Source organism: Rhincodon typus, chromosome 44 (assembly GCF_021869965.1).
Source record: "Rhincodon typus isolate 14 chromosome 44, sRhiTyp1.1, whole genome shotgun sequence".
In the NCBI taxonomy this organism is placed as follows: Eukaryota; Metazoa; Chordata; class Chondrichthyes; order Orectolobiformes; family Rhincodontidae; genus Rhincodon; species Rhincodon typus.
Genome location: NC_063375.1, coordinates 744,640 through 768,595, shown reverse-complemented (window position 1 = coordinate 768,595; position 23,956 = coordinate 744,640). Strand labels below are relative to the sequence as shown.

At 46.3% G+C, this 23,956-nt stretch overlaps 1 protein-coding gene across 1 annotated transcript in view; it reads left to right on the top strand.

Moving 5' to 3' along the window:
- The window catches only part of LOC109937831 (E3 ubiquitin-protein ligase HUWE1-like), a 171,027-nt gene that overhangs the window by 15,014 nt on the left and 132,057 nt on the right, over positions 1–23,956 (top strand). The window contains exons 7-18 of the mRNA XM_048619929.1: positions 73–279; positions 370–522; positions 2,023–2,085; positions 3,599–3,676; positions 8,382–8,432; positions 10,562–10,630; positions 12,221–12,320; positions 13,829–13,929; positions 16,164–16,314; positions 17,942–18,069; positions 21,344–21,484; positions 22,305–22,410. Coding sequence (XP_048475886.1) covers positions 73–279; positions 370–522; positions 2,023–2,085; positions 3,599–3,676; positions 8,382–8,432; positions 10,562–10,630; positions 12,221–12,320; positions 13,829–13,929; positions 16,164–16,314; positions 17,942–18,069; positions 21,344–21,484; positions 22,305–22,410 — 1,348 coding nt within the window. The remainder of the gene's footprint in view (positions 1–72; positions 280–369; positions 523–2,022; positions 2,086–3,598; positions 3,677–8,381; positions 8,433–10,561; positions 10,631–12,220; positions 12,321–13,828; positions 13,930–16,163; positions 16,315–17,941; positions 18,070–21,343; positions 21,485–22,304; positions 22,411–23,956) is intronic.

Here is a 23,956-nt window from a genome sequence, read left to right as displayed (position 1 = left end):
GTTCTTCCTATAACGGGGCGGTTTTCCTTACACTTTATTTCTCTGTCTCTCTCCCTCTCTCTCTGTCCTCAGTGCGAGCTGTACCACTGGGTAGACCTGCTGGATCGGTTCGATGGAATTTTGGCAGATGCTGGGCAGACTGTGGAAACCATGTCCTGGATGTTGGTATGTGACAGGCCAGAAAACGAACAGCTCAAAGCTCTCCTCCTGGCTGTCTTAAATTTCACCGCTCTGCTCATTGAGTACAGCTTCTCACGGCACCTGTACAGCTCTATTGAGGTGAGCGCGTAAGCTAGATTGTCAACCAAATGGAGTATGTATTCCAGAAAACGAGCGGATTTTACTGACCTCTCCACACTCTGTTCACAGCATCTGACTACCTTATTAGCATCATGTGATATGCAAGTGGTGCTTGCTGTATTAAATCTGCTGTATGTGTTCAGCAAGAGATCCAATTATATCACTAGACTCGGATCTGAGAAGAGGACTCCTCTGTTATCAAGGCTACAGCACTTAGCGGAGGTAAATTCTGGGCAGATTTGTTTTCAGCTCTCGCGTGCTGTCTCCTTTTTATAGAGTCATACAGCATGGAAACAGACCTTTCGGTCCAACTCGTCCGCGTCGACCAAATATCCCGCGTCTGACCTTGTCCCGTTTTGCAACATTTGACCCATATCCCTCTAAACCCTTCCTATTTATCATCATTTCTCTTTTCTCTTTTTTTCCCCCCCCCCCTTTTCTTCCCCCCCCCCCCCCCCCAACTCCCCTCAACATGCATATTAAAACCAAACAACTACCAATGGCAATTTTTTTAACTGTAAACCAAAATTGCTGGAAAACGCAGCAGACCCTGCTGCTCCTAAAACAAAACCGGGTGGGATTGAAAGTTGTGAGGAGAATGCAAAGAAGCTCAATGTGATTTAGACAAGTTGAGTAAGTTGGCAGTCTCGTGGCAGATGCAGTGCAATGTGGCTAAATGTGAAATTCTACACTCTGGTGTGAAATTCAGGCTGAGTATTATTGTAATTGGCAATATATTGGGAAGTGTGGATGTACAAAGGGATGCGAGTGTCTTTGTATGCTAGTCAATGTAAATAAACAGGTAACCCGGAACTAGGAAGGCAAATAGTATGTTGGCATTCGTTGCAGGAGGGTTTGAGTTCAGAGGTATGGATATATTACTGCAGTTATACAAGGCCGTGGTGAGACTACACCTGCAGTATTGTGTGCAGTTCTGGTGCCTCTACCTCAGAGAGGATACACTTGCTATAGAAGTGCAGTGAAGGTTCGTTGGGTTGGTACTGGGGATGACACAACTTTCCGATAAGGAGAGATTGGTTTGATCAGGCCTGTGATTCAGTGGAGTTTAGAAGAATGAGATGGAATCTGTTTGAAACATATCAAATTCTAACAGCTTTGTAGGCTAGATGCAGGGAGGATGTTATCCTTTTGTTAGGGAACCAGGGGATCACAGTCTTATGATGTGAAGTAAGTCACTTAGGACTGAGATGAGGAAATGTTTCTTCAACCTGGGAATTCACTGCCACAGAAGGTAATCAGGTAGGTCACTGTGTTCAAGAAAGACATTTTTTTAGATGTTATGGGCCTATTACAGATATTAACATGTTAGTCAGTTGAGGGCTGCTTTGTCCTAGATGGTGTCGAACTTCTCAAGTGTAGTTGGGCCTGCACCCATCCAGGCAAGTGGGAAGTATTCCATGACACTAGTAGAAAATAAGTCTTTAATTTTCCCCCCCTCCCCAGTGCCATAGTCCTCACTGTTGGGGTTACAGCAGTCAGGCCTTAAAACATGTTCACAGTCGGAGGGTGGGGTGAAAAAAGGATTGAGGGGCTCAATTAGTTTAGATTATTCCCTGATTCAGAGATCTGAGCTACTTTTTAAATCCATGCTGTCTAGCTGCTCCTTCAATTAACTTGGCTGAGCCTTCATGGAGCAAGATTTTACTTTATCATATTTTACTTGCTAAGAGAGAAAAAAAATTCCTGTCTTTCTTTCAACAGAGTTGGGGTGGAAAAGAGAATGGATTTGGCCTTGCGGAGTGCTGCCGTGATTTACAGATGTCGGTGAGTGACATTCCAGGGACGTTCTGGTTAAATCTGACACAGCGTCTGACATCGAGTGAATGCTCTGCTCTTGGTGTGACTTGCTCATGGTCGCCAACACGTGCGGTACCAGGGTGGTGTCAACTAATGAACCAGAAACGAACCTGAGCCATGTAGCGCGCCGACACACTCTGCACGCCTCTCGTTTACAATTGCGTCAAGTCTCACTGCTCCGGACAGTCCCTTCTGCACAGGGGGATGTGCTCTGGACTTGCACCCTGCTGTTAATAGAGGCCAGCTTTCCTGTGCCCACTCACTGATCCAGATTGTGGGCGCAGCTGGCCTCTGCCGGAGGCTTAGATTACGTCACTTTCCAGGGATTTGTATTGCAGTCCACTTTTGTAATTACAACTTTACCTCTAACTATTAACTCCCTGTTTCCCTGCTGCTGGATGTAATCGTGAAGGCCTCGTGGGAGTGTTTGTGTGGGTCTCTACATCACTGAGTAGCTATCTCATCAAAAATAAAGCGTCCCCTGGCACTTGGACTTTGCTCCTCGATATTGTGGTCATGTAGGAAATAAACTGCACCCCACATCCAAAAGAAAAGTCTGTCATGTAATGCTGTTGTGGGGTGAGTGTTTGATCTGAGGGTGGCAAGAGCAGTGGCTAAAATGATAGGTCTTCGGGGATGTGTAATGGCCTCTGTGTCCAGCTCTGCCTGAACTCGGTTTAGTGTTGGCCAGTGTGTGGAGTAGCTTCAGCCTTTGTGTGGTCTTTTCCAGGGTAGGTCACTTGTAGGTTCTGCACCCTTCCCCACAGCTCTGTCAGCAGCCACTTCACGTAGTGCCAAAAGAATTGCTGTGCTCCTTAACAGGCCTATAAAGGTCTGAGTGTTTGATGTGCTCCAGCTTGGCAGTGAGGGAATGCTCCAGTTGCAATTTCAGTGGAGAGAAGTGTGCATTGTTTTCCTATACAGTCCTGTTAAAGAGCAGGAAACAATGACCGCCTGCAACTGTGGTGCATCGGCGCACGCTGTTGTGCAATTATACCCATTTTTATTTTTGTGCTGTTTGATTTTGTTTCTCGTTTAAGTTGGCTGTTAAGAAAGGACCGCAGCCCTGAACCTGTTGGGACAGCGAGGGAGAGGATGGGAAGAAAATGCTCAAACACACGAATGTTTGGCCTGAAATTGCCGCTCCTGCATTAGTTGAGGGCGTTAAGCAAGCTTGTGCATTCACATTCCTAGTCCCACTTCTGTTGTTTTGTCAGTCAGTCCCATCTGCTGTAAGTTTGGGACCCAGATCCTAGGATTCCATCAACTCTGATTCAATGCCAGATACCTTTGGCAGCTCAGCAACCAAATCCCCCTGCCCCCTTTCTAGATGACAGAAGCTTTGTAATTAAACATGAGCTAATTAAAGTGTTTATAGTAAAAACAAGCAAAGCAGCTTACACAGGAGTGAGGAAAACCATAAAACTGCAAATCGGGTAATAAATTCCCTCTTTTTTTTGTCCTTTTTTTTTTCATATAGAAGTACCCACCTAGTGCAACAACACTACACTTTGAGTTCTATGCAGAGCCAAGTGCCGAGGTGAAGTTGGACAAAAAGGTGAGGTTTCGTTTTTTTCTCCCCAAAGATGTTCTGAGCAGGCATTAGCTTAAAAGGACAGAGCTCTCTCACTTCTCAAGTGCCCTCCACATCCCCGGGACATTCCAGATCACCCTGACCCCTACACTGCCCTTGCACAGCCAAAGTAGTACGTTTTTGAGGTCTAGCCTTCGCTTGCATAGGGAAACGCCGCAGCCTAGTTTGTGTATAGGAAGCTCCCACAGTCATCAGTGAGGGTCAATGGCCAGTTATGGGACAAATGTGAGGCCGAGATAGTGGACAGAATGACCACTGCTCCTCTTCAGTCACAGGGTCTTTTTATCTGGTCTGAGATCAGAAACAAAGCCTTGCTTTTTAGCCATCCCCTACGTTCTACTGGCTCTTGTCATTCTGACAGTAATTAAAAGGGTTATCCGCACTAAGGGCCTCCCTTGAGCCTAGTTATTTTTTCATTGAGAAATATTTTGTGTTGAGCACTGGGCTGTGTATGAGCTCCTTGCACTGCTGTTCAGATTGGAGAAAAGGTGAACATGGTATGAATTGTACACAGCCTTGGATCCCTTTTTGATTCCTGACCGCCGCTGTAGGAGCAGAACTCGGACCCATCTTGGCTAATGGGTTAGAAACTAAGACGTGGGCCTTGCACATAATTTAGAAACTGTTCTAGGCTGAGTTCAACGCAACTCTGATGTTTCTGTTCCTATGTTAAAGAAAACAGGCCATTCAGCTACTTGGGCCTCTACTGCCATTCAGTTGGATTGTGGCACTCCATTTTATTTAAAATCTATGGCTTAACAAAAGGCTGTTCACCATTTGTCTTGCAATTCTCTATTGACCCTTCCCCCTCCACCACGCTTCCCACAAGCACTTGGAGGCAAGAGTGGGCTTAGTGTATAATAAGTGTTTATTCTTTTATTTTTAGGTCTATTACTTTGTTTGTTGGTCACAGGGCTGGAGAAGACCATTCAGATTCTTGAGCCTGCTCTACTGATCTGATCTGAACCCTTCATAGCTTTTAGTTTTCAGAAATCTCTCTATCTCGGATTTAAAATCAACAACTGATCCTGCAATAGTAACTGATTGCAGAAGGGAGGTCCAAACCTCACTAAACAGCCCTTATCCTGTCCCATCCCTGACTTCCCTTGCAGCAGAAGTATTTTCTTTCCTTGACCGTATTAACTCACCAACAAAGCTCTGAAACTTTGGTTCAGCTGCCCCCTTAACCCACTCAATTCCGGGGAACACAGTGCAAGTCCGTGCCTAACCCCAATTTGTAACTTAACCCCGAGCTGTGTTTGAGTGTTGTTTTGGTAAATCTCCACTGCACTCACTTGGCAACTACTTACAATAACTCCTGGTGTGTTCTAACCAGAGATTTGAATGGCTGGAGTATGACTCCTTGCTGATATAAAGGATAACATTATTTTAGTTTGCTTATTTTCTGTAACTGTCCCTGATAAATTGCTAGGAGGGTAGATGGTGGCTTCATCGTAAGGTCACTGGGCTAGTAACACAGAACCCCTGGCTGACAATGCACTGGGGTCATAGATTCAAATCCCACTACAGTAGCTAGTGGAATTTTTAAGCTCATTTTGTAAAATCTGAAATTGAAGGGTGATCGTGACAAGTATCATCGAATATTGTTTTTTAAAAAAAAAAGTGCTGTTCCAGAACCTTCAGGGAAGGAAATCTGCTGTTCTCACCCACTGTGAATAGTGTGTAATTTCAGATCTGCAGCGACATTGTCTCTTAACTGCCCTCTGAAATGGTCACGAGGCAGCTAGGGGCGGACAAAAGTGATGTTCACGCCCCATGAGAAAATAAAGAAACAAATGATCTGTGTACCTAGACTCCCTCATTCCTAGTGTTGGATATTAAAAGAAATAATTTCTCCCCGATTGCCCCATCGAATCCGTATATTGTTTTAATTTTCTCATTTAGATCCCCTTCAGTCGCCAACTGAATTCTCAAGGACATAAACAATGCTTATGCAACCCGTCCTTGTAGTTTTACCCTTTTAGACCATAATATTGTTGCTGTGTAGGCAGTTGCTTGAGTGAAGGGTAGGCAGCACTGGAGCTGTATCCTGAGAGTTTCTTTTCATGAGGGGTTTGTTGATGGGGGTGAACTGTCCCTCATCAGCTTTTGGATCTCCTGTGCACTGTTTATGGAGGTGTTGCCTGTCAAGTGGGGCTGTATCTGAAATTGGATAGGCTGATTTTGGTAGTCGTATGATCAGAGGCATAGGGTCCCAAACTAGTGGGTGGCTTGGACCAACACAGTGCTGTGATAATCCAGCTGTAGATGGATATTAAGCAAATTGCGGTTGGAGTCTTCTCTATTTACAGACTGCCAAAAATGTCGTCATCAGGTGTCAAACTGCACAAGGTCGCGCAAGTAAATTTGTGGCACTTATTAAAATAGCCTGAGATCCCACTGAGAAATGTTCCCCTTCCTAGTTTGCACGCTGCCTTTCACAATCTCAATATCAATGTGGTCACTGTGATGATGCAAGAAATACAGCAGTAGCACGTTGTGCACAGCCAGCTCCCACAAAGTGATGTGAAAATGACGCATAGATGTTGGAGCAGAAGTAGACCATCAGGTCCCTCAAGTTTGCTTCACCATGCAATGAAATTGTGACTGATCCAATAAACTTCAACTCCACTTGCCTGCCTTCGCTCCATAAACCTTGATTTCCTTACGGAGCTTATTGATTCAACCCTTCAATGTAAAAAAAAAAATTCACATTGCTGGAAAAAAACAATATAATAGTTCATTCATTATCAAGAGTGTGACTGTGCTGAAATAGTTGAAGAATTCGGGACCCGGATAATCTGAGCGATGTTGGTTGATGGGATTAAATATTAGCTCAGACACCCAGGTTTGGCACACTGTTACCTTGTGGGGTTTTTTTTTTGTTTAATCTAAATTTTAACAGTGGACATGGCCTTAGCTTAGCACCTTATTCAAAAGGTGCCTCCTCTGATAGAGCAGAGGGAACGCTGCACTTAAGTGTCAACCTGTATTTCTGAGTGCGTGTTTGGGGGTTCTGAGACCACCTGACTTGGGGGAGTGTGCCTTGGCTGGCTGGGTGTAACAAACTTCAGGGTAAACTTGTTTCCAGAAAACAGATCATTTGCAAATCAGAGCAGCATGCTGGATTAGACATGGCATGTCTGGCATGCAAGCAATCTATTGCAGAAAGCTGATTTAAACCTTGTCTCATTGGAACATCGGAGATTGAGTGGTGACCTTACAGAGGTTTATAATATCATGAGGGGTATAGATAAGGTGACTGACCGGTGTCTTTTCCCTAGGGTGAGGGATTTCAAGACCAGGGGGCATATTTTTAAGGTGAGAGGAAAGAGAAATTAAAAAAAAAGGGAAACTTTTTTTACAGTTGTTTGTGTGTGGAATAAACAGAGGAAGTGGTGGATGTGGGTACAGTTAGTGTTTAAAAGACATTTGGATAAGTACGTGAATAAGTAGTATTCGGAGGGATATGGGCCAAGCGCAGGCAGGTGGGACTGGTTTGGTTTGGGGTTATGGTTGGCACATAGACCCTTCAATTCAACCAGTCTGTTTCCATGCTCTATGACCTCTGAGAGGAAAGATTCCCCATCATGTGAGGTATGCAACAGGTGATCCACTGTGGCCGGGAGTGAAGAGGGTATTAAAGTGGAATGGTGACTGACTGTCGGGAGTCAAGGGATCAATAACTTTGAGCTGTGTGTTTTTTCAAGTGCCCTTTCGAACTTGAGTAACGCTATATCTCATACAGAGAGATTTAGAATCCTCTGCAGGTATGTGGGTGTGCTCCGTTTGCACAGCTTCGAGCTGTCAAACTGGGTGCCATGAGCCTCCCCCAATGTCACGCCCTGTTCCCTCGTGTAGAATGATGTCTCGCTGTACTGTGCTACTTTGAGGTACCACTGGGATCGGAGAGGCAGAATTGGTTCAAGCTGCCACCTGGTGTGGTGGTCAGAGACGCCAGTTATATGCTGCTTGAGGGCAGCCAAGAGCCCCTCAAAACTTGGGTAGCAGAGTCGGTCCTCTGCTACCCGTCACAGGGTGGTTGGTTATTAATGCCACCTTCCTGCCTCCTCCCCCATCCCTTGATACACCAAGTCTCCCAAAAAGCTGTTGAACTCTTGTCTTCATGACTGAAACCACAGCCCCTGGGTTAAGGAACTGCAAATACACACTTCCTTCAGAGGGAAGGGATTTCTCTGCAGTGGCCAACCCCATATTCTGAGAGCGTGACAGTATTGTGGACTCTCCAGTCGGGGGCAGTAGCACCCACCTCCATGCAGCCCTCTTCAACATGATCATTGTCTATTCTTCTGAGCTTGGTGTATAAAGCTAGACATTCAAACTCTCCATACAGGTCAACCAGCTTCATCATTTTTGCGAAACATAAACCTTGAGAGCGTGGCCTACATATTCGGGTGAGCTGACCCAACCACGTTAGATTTGCTTCAGTATCGATGGGTTGTAAGGCACCCTCCTCCCCCATCGGGTTTGTTTCATCTGCCCATGTTTTCCCAACATGCATGCACTGCAGTTTAACCTTTTGGTGCCCTTTATAAATCATATTTTGCAGCTTCCCATTTGTCAGGGGAGTGTTATGTACTGCGATAAGTTAGAGATATGTTAGTGTTGCATGGTGTTAACCCATGTCTTGTAACCTCTTCTGTTGCAGGCCACAGCAAACAACACACTACATTACATTCACATAGAGCAGTTAGATAAGGTGAGTGCTTCTAAGTTTCACTCCCTTTCAGTCTAAAGTCGATGTGTGGAGTGGGAAGTAGTGGGGGAGTGGAGAAAAGGGTGTGAAATGCTAAGTGAATACGGGAGGGAGCGCGGCTGCTGGAACCTGCCACCAGAACTGAGAAGGCTGGAAATTCTCTGCGGGTCAGGCAGCATCTGTGGCAGAGAGGAACAATGTTTCAGGTTCTTAACTTTCAACCAGAGCCGTTGGCAGCGTCACTCTGACCAGACACGATAACTCTTCCGACACACCACCTAACCCGTGGAGCTTTTCCAGTTGTTTTGTTTTGGTTCTTATGATTGTGAATGGATGTTTGTCCTGAAAACCAAAAAAGTTGATGTCTTGCGTGTTGAAAAATGTGAACAGAGCACTGAGAGCTTCCAGCCCCGAGCAGGAGCAGCATTGAACACCACCTTTGTCCCTTCTCCTTTATTTCTTTTGCTCTGCCCACCCACCTACTTTGTGCTGTGCCACTGACGCCAGTCACCAGAGAATGGTGCGTGCCTTGACCAGTTCAGGGGTTGAACCTGGAGCCTTTCTGTTCTGTGGCTCAGCGTCACACCAGATTGGTATACCTGACTGTTTAGTTATGGGGCGATTTTTGGGGGGCTGACTGGTGAGTCCTTGGCTTGTTGTATACATTTGTGCAACGATGTTGGCAGACTATTTGCCCCAAAGCCCCTCTCCGGTTGGTGCTTTTGCTCGAATTGCAGTGGTTGTACGTATAAGTCTCACGGTTTTATCTTTTGGCCGTTACCAATCGCTCTCACCATCTGCCCCATAGGCTGGGGTCAAACTTTGGATCTTGTTTTATCACCGAACATTGACTCTATGTAACTCCATTCCCCTGTCCCTGGAGGAAGCTGTGCCTGGGCACATGGACTCTCTTCTGCTTCTCGATATCTCCACATTTGAAATAAGAACTGTAAAGATGAACTGTGCTGCTTCTTCCTCCTGCCTCTGGCCATGTTTCCTGCTCCAACCCTAAATGTCAATTGTGTGGCCTTGATTAGGGCAGCACGGTGGCTCAGTGGTTAGCACTGCTGCCTCACAGCGCCAGGGACCTGGGTTCAATACCACCCTTGGGCACCTGCCTGTGTGGAGTTTGCACGTTCTCCCCGTGTCTGTGTGGGTTTCCTCCGGGTGCTCCAGTTTCCTCCCACAGCCCAACAATGTGTAGGTTAGGGTGGGTTGGCCGTGCTAAATTTCCCCTGGTATCCAGGGATGTGCAGGTTAGTGGGACTGGCTGTGGTAAATTGCCCCATAGTGTCCAGGGATGTTCAGGCTAGGTGGATTATCCATTGGCAATGCAGGGTGTCAGGGATAGGGTAAGGGGTGAGTCTGGGTGGGATGCTGTTCGGAGGGTCGGTGTGGACTCGATGGGCCAAATCGCCAGGTTCCACACTATAGGGATTCTATGAATTGTAATTTCATTTGAATTGTTTGTGTCATCAAGCCAGTTATTAATTCAAAACTTGATTGCCTTTCGTGAAGCCAGGATTGTGGCGGTAGGCGCTATGCCCCTGGTGGGAGAGGGCACCACCCCTTGGTAGTGTCGCAAGGGAGTGAAGTTCTGCCTTTGCCTTGCCTGTGCAAGTCCAGATCCAGGACCAAGCTAACCCTTAGTAACTGGGATATCTTATTGTGCCTGCTGGTGTTCCATCAAATCTGTGGGCTTCGAAGGGTCATCGAAGGTGATGGCCTCATGGTATTATCGCTGGACAGTTAATCCAGAGACCCAGACGATGTTCTGCGGACCTGGGTTCAAATCCTGGCAGATGGTGGAATTTTAATTCAATAAATATCTGGAATTAAGAATCTAATGATGACCATGAATCTATTGTCGATTGTTGGAAAAACCCATTGGGTTCACTAATGTCCTTTAGGGAAGGAAACTGCCATCCTTACCTGGTCTGGCCTACATGTGACTCCAGTCCCACAGCAGTGTTGTTGACCCTTCTGGGCAGTTAGGAATGAGCAATAAGTGCTGGCCTGGCCAGTGACGACCACATCCCATGAACGAATAAAGAAAATTTATGCACCCTGAGCAAGAGACTTTATGCCCTGAGATATGCTTTCTCATCCTCGGCTTTCTTTTCTGTTCTCAGATATCTGAAAGTCCTTCTGAAATTATGGAGTCTTTAACCAAAATGTACAGTATCCCAAAAGATAAGCAGGTGAGTGCTGCAGGCTTCATCCAATTAGAACTAATTCTTCTTCCTGATGCTGGTGTGGGTGTGACGCTACGAGAATAATTCTGTTGTGCCTGAAGCTGACCTTCCGTGCTTGGGGGGGTGGGGAGCAGGCTTTGTACAGGTCAGGAATATTAGCCCCCTCAGTTCTGAGACTTGGCCTCATATAGAGACCAAACTGGAGAGAGGTGGAAGCTGCTGGCTAATGGAACTTAATGTGAACAGTGTTTCTCAATGTCTCCAACAGGACCAGAAGTAGGCCATTAGGCCACTTGAGTTTGCTCTGCTGTTCAATAAGATCATGGCTGATCCGAAATTTCTCCACTCGACTCTGCTGCCTTATCCCCGTAACACTTGATTCCCTTAATAATTAGAACTATCTCTATAACAGCCTTGAATGTGCTTCACAGAATAGCATTGTCAGCCCTCTTTGTGGCGCAGTGCTGCCTCGCGACGCCAGGGACTTGGGTTTGCTTCCACCCTCGGGCAACTGTCCGTGTGCCGTTTTCATGTTCTCCTCGTGTCTGTGCGGGTTTCCTCCTGGTGCTCCAGTTTCCCCCCTCAGTCCAAAGATATGTGGGTGAGATTGATTGGCCGTGTAAAATTGCCCCATGGTGTCCAGAGATGTGCAGGATTATGGGGATACAAGGGGAGGGAGACTCTTTTGATAGGCTGAATGGAGTCTTTCTGCATTGTAGGGATTCTGTGAAGTGTTCTGCAGATTCACAGCCCTCTTAGGGAAAACATTGCTCCTCATCTGTCTTAAATGGGTGACTCCTTTCTCTGAGATGATGTCCTCTGGTCATAGGCTCTCCCACGAAGAGAGACAGCCTCTCCACATCGCCCGTGTCGAGTCCCTTGAGAATCTTGGCACGTTTCACCTCTCATTCCTCTAAATTCCAAGTGTAATATCTACTTGACCTCTCTTCAGTGAAAGAATATAGAATTTAAGAGGGGAATTAGACTCATTTGGCCCTTCAAGCCTGCTCCTCCATTCAGAAAGATTGCAGGCGATCTGGTTAAAATCATATCTTCACTTCCCTGTCTGCTCCTGATTGCCCTTGATTCCCTTGTCAGTGAAAACCTATCTAACTTGGCTTTGAATAATTTCAAAGACCTGACGTCCCTTGTCACCTGGGGAAGAGAATTTCACCTCACGTCTGCCTTGAAAAACTGACCTCCACACTGCAGACGTTCACGTTAGGAGCAGGCCATTCAGCCCGTAAACTCATTGTACCATTCAGTGTGGCCTTGGCTGATTGGACTGGCTTTGATTCCACCTTATACTGCCTACCCCAGTGCCCTTAAAATCCCCTTTTAGTCAAGAAACTGTTGATTGGTATAAAACCGTCATGCCATTTCGGAAAGGAAATCCGCTATCCTCACCTAGGTCTGACCTACATGTGACTCCAGACCCATAGCAATGTGGTTGACTCTCAACTGCTCTCTGGAATGGCCGTTGTCAGAATCTGGATTGGGCAACCTGCTGCCACCTCAATCACCCTTTCAAGGCAATAGCGGAATAATGTTTGAAGTTTACTGCTGTTTCCTGATGCCTGTTTGTTTTTGTGGTAGATGCTACTGTTTACACACATACGGCTAGCACACGGCTTCTCGAATCATAAAAAGAGACTGCAAGCAGTACAGGCTAGGCTACATGCCATCTCGATATTAGGTGAGTCGCGCCTGGGCGTTGTCCTCTTGCTCCTGGCTGGGGAAGCTGTTATATTTCCGTGCCAAGCTATGCAGTCCGTTCAATCTGACAAGCAATGTGAATGGTAATGGCTACAACAGAAATGGATCTTTTTAGGGCAGGAGGAATTCCCTGTAGGTGTCAGTCTGATGGGAGGGGCCGTAGTCGCAACTTGAGCTGTTCCTTATGCATCCCCCGCCCTCGCGGCCATCACTCGAGCTAACCAGGTTTGTGCAGATATCCTGGGGCAGGCTGAATGCCGACCATCCGCAGTTGGTGATGCTTGTGTGAACCAGGAGATGCACTGCGAGAGATGGGGCTGTTATCAACCTGTAGGGTGTGGAGATACAGTTCCCTCTGAGGGTTCAAGGCTCCGAGTACTCCTTATGCATGCTATTCCGAGCACACAGACCTCGGAGGTCTATGCATCAGGAAGGGTATTCGGAGGGAACGTTGGTGTGGAATGTGTTCTAGCTGTAACTGCAGGATTGCAGATGAGTTTTGTTTCCGAGGGTCTGTATTGTCAGCTGTCAGCGGTCATCGGGAGGTTTCAGTGTGCGCTTGCACAGGAAACCATCTCAGCCGCGTTGGTCTTGATGTTCCCCCGAGCCGATCTTACCCAGAAGTCAAGTTCTGCCACGTTTGTGTAGCAGCTCCTGAGCCAGCTTGAACGCCCCGTTAGGCGGACCACTGTGAGTGAAGCAGTGCGCGAGCTGTTGGTTCAGGGCTCGGGTAATGCCTGATGTCTGCCCTTGTCTCTGGAGGCTGTCTGGAAGTGGCAGTGTATGCTGGCTGGAGTGGCACATCACAGGCAGAGGCAGCACAGCGCAAATATTGCAAATACGACACAGTCCTGTATCTTATGGGGCAGTGTTCGCCCTGAGCGGGTGAGTGGTCGGGGCACAGAACTGCGCATGAAGTTCTCCTCCTGGAGCTTCGACTTGTTGAGGTGAAGCAACTTGTCTTGGGCAACAGCAGGGAGGGAGATGGCATCCTTTGTGTTTGAAGCCCATCTCCCACACTGATAAGCCGTGAACTAATGCTGTCAGCAGGGCTTCTGAATGCCGAGCACCAAGCTCCAGGGCCGAGCACTGGAAAGAGAATTGTGTGTAACTTGGAAGTAGTTGGAGAAACTTGCGACGTCCTTGCAGGGCAGGTCTTGGTTAATGGCTTATTTTTAAAACAATTCTCAAGATGCGCTCAGAGTTTGCTTGCAAATGGAAGGTCCCTGTTTGCGTTCAAATTGTCATGTGGAGGCCTGTAACTTGCCTGGGCTACTGTTCTGTAGGGTGGACTTGCTGGTGTGAATGAAAGAAAGGGCTTGGAGACGCAATCACTGTCATTGACACTGCAGTTGGCCTGACTCCCTCTTAGGGAGGAGGGCAAGTGTTTTAATGGTTGACATGTGAGAGGTTGGGAAAGGTATAATCGATCAGGGATTCTGCTTCTGGTAACTGTCCCACTCACTTCACTCTTGTTTCTCTCCACAGTTTACTCCAATGCGCTCCAAGAGTCTGCCAATAGTATATTATACAACGGTTTGATAGAGGAACTGGTGGATGTTCTGCAGATTCCAGACAAACAACTGATGGTGAGTGAGTTGGACGTGCGTCTCGGTAGGAAATATATTTTCATGATTCGCTCTGAAACAGCTCGAAAGGAACAAAGGAAGGTGGGCAAGGATGTGTAGATGGTCGAGGTGGAATGGGGTGGGCTGTTGTTTGATACCACCCTCCTGTCAATGAATGGGCAGCAATGCTGTTACAGTTGTCTCCAGCACCCCTGACCCACTGAGGCTCCAGAATCTGCTGGCCAGTGGACCTGAGTAAACTGTGCTCAGAATGGTCAGCACTTGCAGGGATTCACACCTGCTTGTACCTGTGCAGCTGAGTCTGTAGGTTTATTGAATCATAGAATCCCTACAGTGCAGAGAGACCATTTGGCCCATCAGGTCTGCACCGACCCTTCAAAGTGCATCCTACTCAGATCCAACTGCTCACCCTATCCCTGTAATGCTGTATTTACCATGGCTATCCCACCTGGCCTGAAGATCCCTGGACACTACAGGATAATTTAGCATGGCCAATCCACCCTAACCTGCACATCTTTGGACTGTAGGAGGAAACCCACGCAGACGCAGGGAGAATGTGCAAACTCCTCACAGACAGTTGCCCGAGGGTGGCATTGAACCTGGGTCCCTGGTGCTGTGAGGCAGCAGTGCTAACCACTGAGCCACCCCGGGGTAGCAAGGAGAATACAAATCTAGTGAGGTTATGCTTCAGGTATACAGTTTGGACCACAGCTAGAGTACCATGCCCATTGTTGATCTTGTTGTTTAAGGAAGGACGTGAACGTGTTGGAAACAGTTCAGCGAAGGTTTATCCAAACTAATCCCTGGAATGGGAAGGGTTGCCTTATGAGGAAATGTTGGACAGGCTGGGCTTGTATCAATTGGAGTTTAGAGGCCGCTTGATTAAGATCCTGAAGGAATTTGACAGGATGGATGTAGAGAGGATGTTTCCTCTTATGTGCTACTGTTTAAAAACCAAGAGTTACCCATTTCTTAAAGCGAGCGGAGTAGATTTTTTTTTAAAAATGAAAGTTGAGTCTTTGGAACCCTTTATAGAGTCACAGAGATGTACAGCACCGTAACAGACCCTTCGGGCAAATCTGCCCATGCTGATCAGGTATCCTAAACTAATCTAGTCCCATTGGCCAGCATTTGGCCCATATCCCTCTAAACCCTTCCGATCCATGTACCCATCCATATGCCCTTTAAATGTTGTAATTGTTCCTGCCACACTCCACCCTCTGTGGAAAAAGTTGCCCCTGAGGTCCCTTTTATATTTCTCCTCTCTCTCACCTTAAATCTATGCCGTCTAATTTTGGACTCCCTTACCCTGGGGAAAAGACCTTGGCAGTTCACCCTATCCATGCCCCTCATGATTTTATAAACCTCTGAGCTCACCCCTCAGCCTCTGACGCTCCAGGGAAAATAGACCTGGCCTATTCAGCCGCTTCCCATAGCTGAAACCCTCCAACCCCAGCAACATTCTTGTAAATATTTTCTCAACCCTTTCCAGTTCTACAACTCTTCCTCAAAAGCCACTGGAAGCAGAGTCTTAGAATATTTTTAGCGTGGAACTAGATTCTTGATAAGCAGGGTGGGGACGGTGTAAGGATATCGAGGGTAGCTGGGATAGTGGAGTAATTAGATCATCCATGATCTTATTAAATGGAGCTGGCTTGTGGGATCCAGTGGTCTTCTGCTCCAGATTTTTGTTGTGCTTGAGCAGGAAATGTTATTAACTACAACGAATTGTTGTGAAGAAGAGTGTAGACTGGCCTAGAGTTTTTTTTTTTAGTTGGAACATTATCCATTTGTACATTTCTGAATCTGTTTGGAGACCGATGGAGCAGAGGTTAGGACCTGCTATCTCTTGGTGCTATGCGGTGATTGGAGCTCGCTTACTGCAGCTAGTGACTTCTGAGTGGACTCTGCCAACCCCTGGTGCCTGGACGGGATTCGGAGTCACCACGTGAATTGACGGTCTGCCCTGAAATGATAAGTTGTGTCAGCCGTGTCAGAGACGAGAGCTTGTCTCTGCATTCACCCTGTGTCAGACCTCCAGTGGAGACAGCTTGAAAACTATGGTGCGAGGCTCCTTGCCCTGAGCTAGCAACTAGCCCCAGTAGAGGTAAAATCCCCTGCTGCCCCAGCACAGGAATCTGAAAGTAGCAGGGTTAGGAGGTAAGGAATCACCGGTCATGATTTGAATGAAAGTCGCTCCCTCCTCTCATTCATTCTCTCCCACTCTTGCACAGGATATTAAAGCCGCTTCTTTGCGGACATTGACATCGATAGTTCATTTGGAAAGGACGCCCAAGCTGAGCAGCATTATAGACTGCACAGGAACGGCATCGTACCATGGCTTCCTCCCGGTGCTGGTGCGGAACTGCATCCAGGCCATGATCGGTGAGTGCTTTGAAACTTCCCCTGTCTTTCTGCTTGTTGGTTTAGTGACTGAATAGTGTGAGAGTTTCTGAGAGAGCTAATTGGAGAGGAAAGGTAAAGCTGGGTTTTGTGTTTGGGATGGGTTTTTGGTCAGTGGCATTCTTGGAAATGTGTCCCTCAGCCCTGTTTGCTCCTTGCGGGTACCTCGTAGAACCCAGTGAAATACGGGGAAGCCCAACTGCAGCGAACCTGGGACCGGGTTGGTGGAAGAACTGAGACTTTGCCCCCTTGACTCTGTGTGGCGGTGGGGTGGTGTGTGAAACCAGGCAGGTTTCGGCTGTCTGTCCCTTATCTTACCCAACAGGCTGCCAAGTTACCTGGGACTCCGGGAGGAATTCCTGGCACCATTGAGCCTGGTGAAGAAAAGTGAAGCAGCACATCACCGGCAGAGTTGGGAGATGTCAGCATCAATTACTATTTAATGACTGAAATTGGAGAGAAATTTTTGCTGGTGTTCAACATTGGTCGTCATCTACTGTGGGACATCTGATTACAGATCTAAGACAATCAGTCTAGCAGTTTTTTAACTTGCAGTCAGAACTCATTTACTGCACCATGTTAACTGATTTATCACAGATGAGGCCCACGAATCAGGTCATCTTTTTGTGTCTATAATTTTTATGGCATCTGTGTATTGCTGACGATTTGTTGCCCCCAGTATGAAAGCTACCTGTCTCTCGACATAACATGAACTGAGTTATGGGACATCAGCTAATGTGCTCTCTATAGCACTTCAGGGTATAATGCAGTGTTTTTTTTTACTTGCAATGTCTTTTCTGGCAGTTGTCATCTTTGACCTTTAGTTTGGGATTAGGAGCTGCAAGTAACCTTCAATTGTAGATCAAATATTGGGGATTTTAGTGTTAAAATTTACATTTTTAAATCCCGATGTGCCTTGCCCCACCCTATCCCGGCGTCCATCTAAAGAACAAAGAACAATACAGCACAGGAACAGGCCCTTCGGTCCTCCAAGCCTGTGCTGACTCATTTTGTCCTTCCAAAATCTCTGCAATCCTTGGACACTGTTCTTCCAATTCTGACCTCTAGGATCAATGATTTCCACAGCTCTGCCACTGTCATCCAGGCCTTTAGCTGCTTGGGGCCCTAAGCTCTGGAATTCCTCCTGTATACACCTCCAACACCCAACCACCCTCTTGTAAGATGCTCCTGAAAGCTCACCCTTTTTCATTGTGCTCTTGATCCCATGCGTTAACATGTCCTTACACGGCTTGTCCTGCTCTGTTTGCTAGCATGTGAAGCATGCTAGGGCTTTTGCTAGTTGGATGGGGCTGTATATAAATGTAGATTGTCCATTGGCGGGGATTGTAAGTTGGATGCAGTGTCTCTGTGTAGTTACCGTTGATGTTGGAGCTGAAATCTTCCAGTTGTAGCCAAGGTTTATTGCTCCATTTGGGCAGGGATTTAAATGTGCTTTTCCTCATTTGAAATGATGGGATGGTTTCCCACCACTTAAATATCAGTCTGCCATTCACTCTTCCCCATTGAGCTGTTAGCTGCAAGGTTTGAACCAGAAAGACATTGAGTGCTAATTGTCTCTTTTCTTTCTAAAATTTCTCACCGCTGTCAGATCCATCGATGGAACCATATCCTCATCAGTTTGCAACAGCGCTGTTCTCCTTTCTGTATCACCTGGCCAGCTACGATGCTGGAGGCGAAGCCTTGGTCTCCTGTGGAATGATGGAAGCTTTACTCAAGGTAAAAACATCCACGTCATGGAGAAAGATTGAGGGCCTTCTCATCGCCCTCTGAGATTTCCGTGCTGTCCGAGAGAAGAAGAGAGGCACCTCCTTGACGAGGGGCTCAGCAAGGCATTGATGCCAGGCTGGACCGTCTGTCTAGAGCCAGTGGTCTGGCCTCGGCCCTCGCTTCGTTGTTAATTATTTTGAGTCATGCAGGCCAGGAACGAAGCATCCGACCATCACCCCCGCAGCCCCAAAAGGACTCTGGCCTGGTTAATATTTGGGTGGGGGTCTAGTAAGAATTAATGCCAGGTGCAGTTGGCTTTCGCTGACAGGAGAGACTGCTTACGCTGCCACTGTTCACATTTGGTTGGGACAAGCGGAGCATTATTGATCTAGGGGCTGTTGCTCAGGGGAAGGTGTGGGAGGCGATGGTATAATGGGATTGTTGCCGGACTGTTAATCCAGAGACCCAGATAATTTTCTGGGGAGCCGGGTTCGAATCTCGCCACAGCAGGTGGTGGTATTTGAATTCAATAAAAATCTGGAAAGGAGAGTTTAATTGTGACTGTGAATCTACTGTCGATTGAAGGAAAGACCAGTCACTAATGTCCTTTAAGGAAGGAAACTGCTGTCCTTACCTGGTCTGGCCTACATGTGACTCCAGACCCACAGCAATGTGGCTGACTCCTAGCTGCCCTCTGGGCAATAAATGCTGCCTAACCAGTGATGCCCATATCTCATGAATTAATGAATAAATGAAATCCCACCACAGCAGCTTGTGTAATTTAAAATGAATGCCAAATTAAGCCAAACTTTACTTCTGTTTCGTCAGTCCCTTTTGAGTTATGTTGCTCGCTTAAGGAGCTGTTTGACTTGATTTGTTTCACGGGGGTTTTCCAAGATGGTATATAATGAGACCGTTGTTTTAGTATGAAGGAGGCACATGCATGTAGTGTGGTATTCTGTAAATAAATAACCAAGAAAAGGATTTAATTCTGCATTTCACTGTGAGGCTTTCGATCCATTTGTCTATTGTGACCAGTTCTAGGCAACAGAGTTTAGGAAGGAAGTTACTGTTTGAGCCAGCATTTACTGCCCATTGCTACAAGTCACCCACGTGGCTATGGGTCTGGAGTTGCATGTAGGCCAGACTGGGTAACGCAACAGATTCATTCCCTGAAGGATATTGTCAGTTAACCAGATGGGCTTTTACAACTGGACGCCAGGTCAGCATTTTATTCCAGGTCTTTATTGCGTTCGAGTGTCACCATCTGCCATGTTGGGATTCAAACACATCCCCAGAGCGTTAACCTGGGTTTCTGGATTACTGTCCACTGACATTCTGTCTACACGCTGCCTCACTCGACTGACAAAAGAGCTAATTAAGATGAAAAGAATATTGCATAACAAGTTACAATCTGGGATGTGTTGAATGAAAGAACAGTGGAAGCAGATTTAGTTGTAATTTTCCAAAGGAAGTTGGATAATACTTGGGGAACTTTTCAGAAGGCATCCAATCAGATTTCACAAAGGTTATTTTGGAAACTTGCGTACTTTTTGGTGGAGATATTATATTGGCCTAGATAGAAGATTGGCTGGCGAACAATACACAGGCATAAATGGATTTTTTTTTTTGGTTAACGATGTAATGAGTCCCACAGAGATCAGTGGGACTGCAACTTGTTATAATTATTATATATGACTTGGATGCAGGGTCCAAAGGTGGTGGTGTTAAATTTGTTGATGAAAGGAAAAGTCAGATAGTAGGCTGTGAAGTGGACAGAGAGGTTACACAGAGACATGGGTACGTTACTTTTTGCCCATTGTCTCCATACTGGTCTTCAAGCACCTCTGTTTATTTCCATTTGGCAGCATGGTAACAGTAGCCTAGTATCGGTGTGCAGGTTTGGTCTCCCTACTTGAGAAAGGATGTGCTAGCACTGGATGGGGTGCAGAGGATGTTCATTCCGGAGTTGGGAGGGTTGGCTTAATAGGAGAGATTGAGTAAACTGGGACTATACTCAATGGAATTTAGAAGAATGGTTGGCCGGGTGGTTGGATCTTATAGAAATGTATAAAATTGTGAAAGGAATAGGTACGGTAGAAGCAGCAAGGTTGTTTCCACTGGCAGGTGAAACTAGAACAAGGGGACACAGCCTCAAAGTAAGGAGGAGCAGATTTCGGACTGAGTTGAGGAGGACCTCCTTCACCCAAAGGGTTGTGAATCTGTGGAATTCCCTGCCCAGTGAAGCTACTTCATTGAATGTTTTTAAGGCAAAGATAGAGTTTTGAACTGTAGAGGAATTAAGGGTTATGGCGAGCTGTCGAATAAATGGAGCTGAGTCCACAAAAAGATCAGCCATGATCTTATTGAATGGTGGGGCAGGCTCGAGGGGCCAGATTGCCGCCTCCTGCTCCTATTTCTTACGTTCTTATGCTGAAAGGGCTAGGAGCAGGAGTAGATAAATCATCCCCTTGACCCTGCTCCACCTCTTCATCTTGGCCTGAACTCCACTTTAAATTTATTCATTATCCTGGCATCCGCCATACTCTGATCCAACAGATTCACGTCCCTTTGAGAGAAGTAATTCCTCCTCTGTTTTAAATCTGCTACCTCTTATTCTAAGTGACCTCTCACTCTAGGTGGCGTATCAAATATTCATCTAAATACTACTGTTGTGATGGCTCCTTCCTCTCCTACCCTTTAGGGCAGTGAGTTCCAAATAAGTTCTTCAAACCTCCTGCCCTTTACCTTAAATCTGTGCCTCCTTGTTAATGACCCCACTATTAAGGGGAAAAGCTTGTTTCTATCCACCCTGTCAAATGCCACTCATCGTTTCGAACACCTCAATGAGGCCCACGTCAGCCTTCCCTGCTCTGAGGAAACTGCCTCAACCTGTCTAGTCTCTTTGTAGCCAGATTGCGCCAGCCCAGGTAAAATCCTGGTAAATCTCCTTTGCACCCCCTCTCGTGCAATTGCATCCTTCCTATAGTGTGGTGAGCAGAACTGCAAAAAGTACTTAACAAACAACTCGTATTGCTCTATCGTCATCTCTGTTCTTGTCAGCATTTTAACCTGCAAACTGCCCAGGTAAATGGCTCCCAGTGACTCAAGTTGCAAGTCGTGCTCACTAGTGGTAGTATAGTTTCTCTATCCCTCAAACCCATCATGAAGGAATTGTACCAACAGTGTCGTGTGAGGGTACATGCGTGCATTCTTGCCGAATAACAGTAGACTTGGGAATTAATTTATTTGTCCTCCCCTTCACCTTCATCTTTTTACTTAGGTGATCAAGTACCTCGGCGATGAGCAGGATCAGATCACTTTCGTGACCAGAGCTGTCCGAGTGGTTGACCTCATCACCAACCTGGACATGGCAGCCTTCCAGTCACACAGTGGATTGGCTGTATTCATCAACCGGTTAGAGGTACGTGGCTTTCTAGCCTGCTGGGTGACTCTGCTATGACACAAGTTGTTTTGAAAATCGGGTTACCTTTCAAGAAGGTGAATCTTAATGGCTGTGATGTGTTATGATCAGAAACAAAAAAACGTGAGAAAAGCAGTTTCGAGTCTAACATTTTAACAGGAATTAGGAAAATCTCTTTTGTCCGTCAAGGACATTGAGGAATGTGAACAAGCTGAGATCGTGGCCAATCGGGATCTGAACTCTGTGAATGGGTGTATAGGCTCAAGCTGCTGAATAGCCTCCTGTTCCTGGCTGACAGATTTGAGGAGGGGGCTGAATGGCCGCCTCCTGTTACTTTGGGACATGCTGGAAGAATGAACTCAATGGGCTGGGCCCCTCTTCCTGTTCTTGCATGGAAAATGTGAGGGGGGAAAAAACAAGGAAATGAATTCAACAGACACCTTTTCCAAAGACATGGAACAGTTAAAAGGGCCGAAAGTCCTCATTCTGTGCTGTAAAATTCTACTTATGCCAAATTATTCAAAGCCAAAATACACCGTGTTAGTTACAGATTGAAGCGCTCTCTACTTTTTTTAAAACTAAATGTAAGGCTGTCTCTAAACTGTGTACGTCAAAGATTCCCAAGACAGGGACAGCATGGAGTTAGACAGAATAAATTTCCCCCTACACTGTCCCCATCAAACACTCCCAGGACAGGACAGCACGAGGTTAGACGCAGAATAAAGCTCCCATTATTGTGTGCCAGTCATATGCTTTAGCTCTAACTTTGGAAGTTGCACCTTAGCTGCCTGATTAACTGTTATTCTCCTCTTCTTTGAAGCATGAAGTTGATATTTGCAGGAAGGAGTGTCCTTTTGTCATTAAGCCAAAGATTCAGCGATCGAGCACAACTCAGGAGGGTGAGGAGATGGAGACTGATTCTGAAGGTAATATATTGGTGCATTGGACATTTGTATTTTCCAACTAATGTGTATACCCAGCAGTACTCTAGTAACCTGGCTTGACTGGGATACCCACATTGTCTGTAACGTTTTTGGGCCTTTTTAACATTGCAAAAAGGTTCAAGAGGGTTTCTGCCTCCATTCCCCTTTCAGGCATCGTGTTCCACACTCCTGCTGCCCTTTGGGTTTTAAGAGGACAGTCTGTTCTCATAAGAACATAAGAACTAGGAGCAGGAGTAGGCCGTCTGGCCCTTTGAGCCTGCTCCACCATTCAATAAGATCATGGCTGATCCTTTCGTGGACTCAGATCCACTTACCGCGTTCTCACCGTATCCCTTAATTCCTTTATTGTTCAAAAAAAATCTACCTTTTTTTAAAAAAACATTTACTGAAGTAGCGTCAACTACTTCACTGGGCAAGGAATTCCATAGATTAACAACCCTCTGGGTGAAGAAATTCCTTCTCAGTTCAGTCCCAAATCTGCTCCCTCTAATCTTGAGGCTCTGCCCTCTTGTTCTAGCTTCACCTGCCAGTGGAAACATCCTCTCTACTTCTATCTTATCTATTCCCTTCATAATTTTATATGTTTCTATAAGATCCCCCCTCAATCTTCTGAATTCCAATGAATATAATCCCAATCTACTCAGTCTCTCCTCATAAACCAACCCCCTCAACTCCAGAATCAACCTAGTGAACCTCCTTTGCACCCCCTCCAGTGCCAATACATCCTTTCTCAAGTAAGGAGACCAAAACTGCACACAGTACTCCAGGTGTGGCCTCACCAGCACCTTGTACAGCTGCAACATAACCTCTGCTTTTTATTTCAATCCCTTTAGCAATGAAGGACAAAATTCCATTTGCCTTCCTAATTACTTATTGTACCTGCAGACCTACCTTCTGTGATTCATGCACAAGGACACCCAGGTCCCTCTGCATAGCAGCATGCTGCAACTTTTTACCATTCAAGTAATAATCCTTTTTACTATTACTCCTACCAAAATGTATGACTTCACATTTATTTACATTGTATTCCATCTGCCAGACCTTTGCCCACTCACTCAATGTATCTATGTTCCTCTGCAAAGTTTCACAGTCCTCTGCACACTTTGCCCTGCCACTCATCTTAGTGTCATCTGCAAACTTTGACACCCTACGCGTGGTCCCCAGCTCCAAATCATCTATATAAATTGTAAATAATTGCGGTCCCAACACCGATCCCTGAGGTACACCACTAGTCACTGACTGCCAGCTAGAATAGCACTCAGTTATCCCCACTCTTTGCTTTCTGTTAGTCAACCAATCCTCTATCCATGCTAATACTTTACCTTTAATGCCATGCATCCTTATCTTATGCAGTAGCCTCTTGTGCTGCACCTTGTCAAAAGCCTTTTGGAAGTCTAGGTACATCACATCCACTGGGTCCCCATTGTCCACCTCGCTCGTAATGTCTTCATAGAATTCCAAAAGATTTGTCAAGCATGACCTGCCCTTCATGTACCCATGCTGCGTCTGCCCAACGGGACAATTTCTA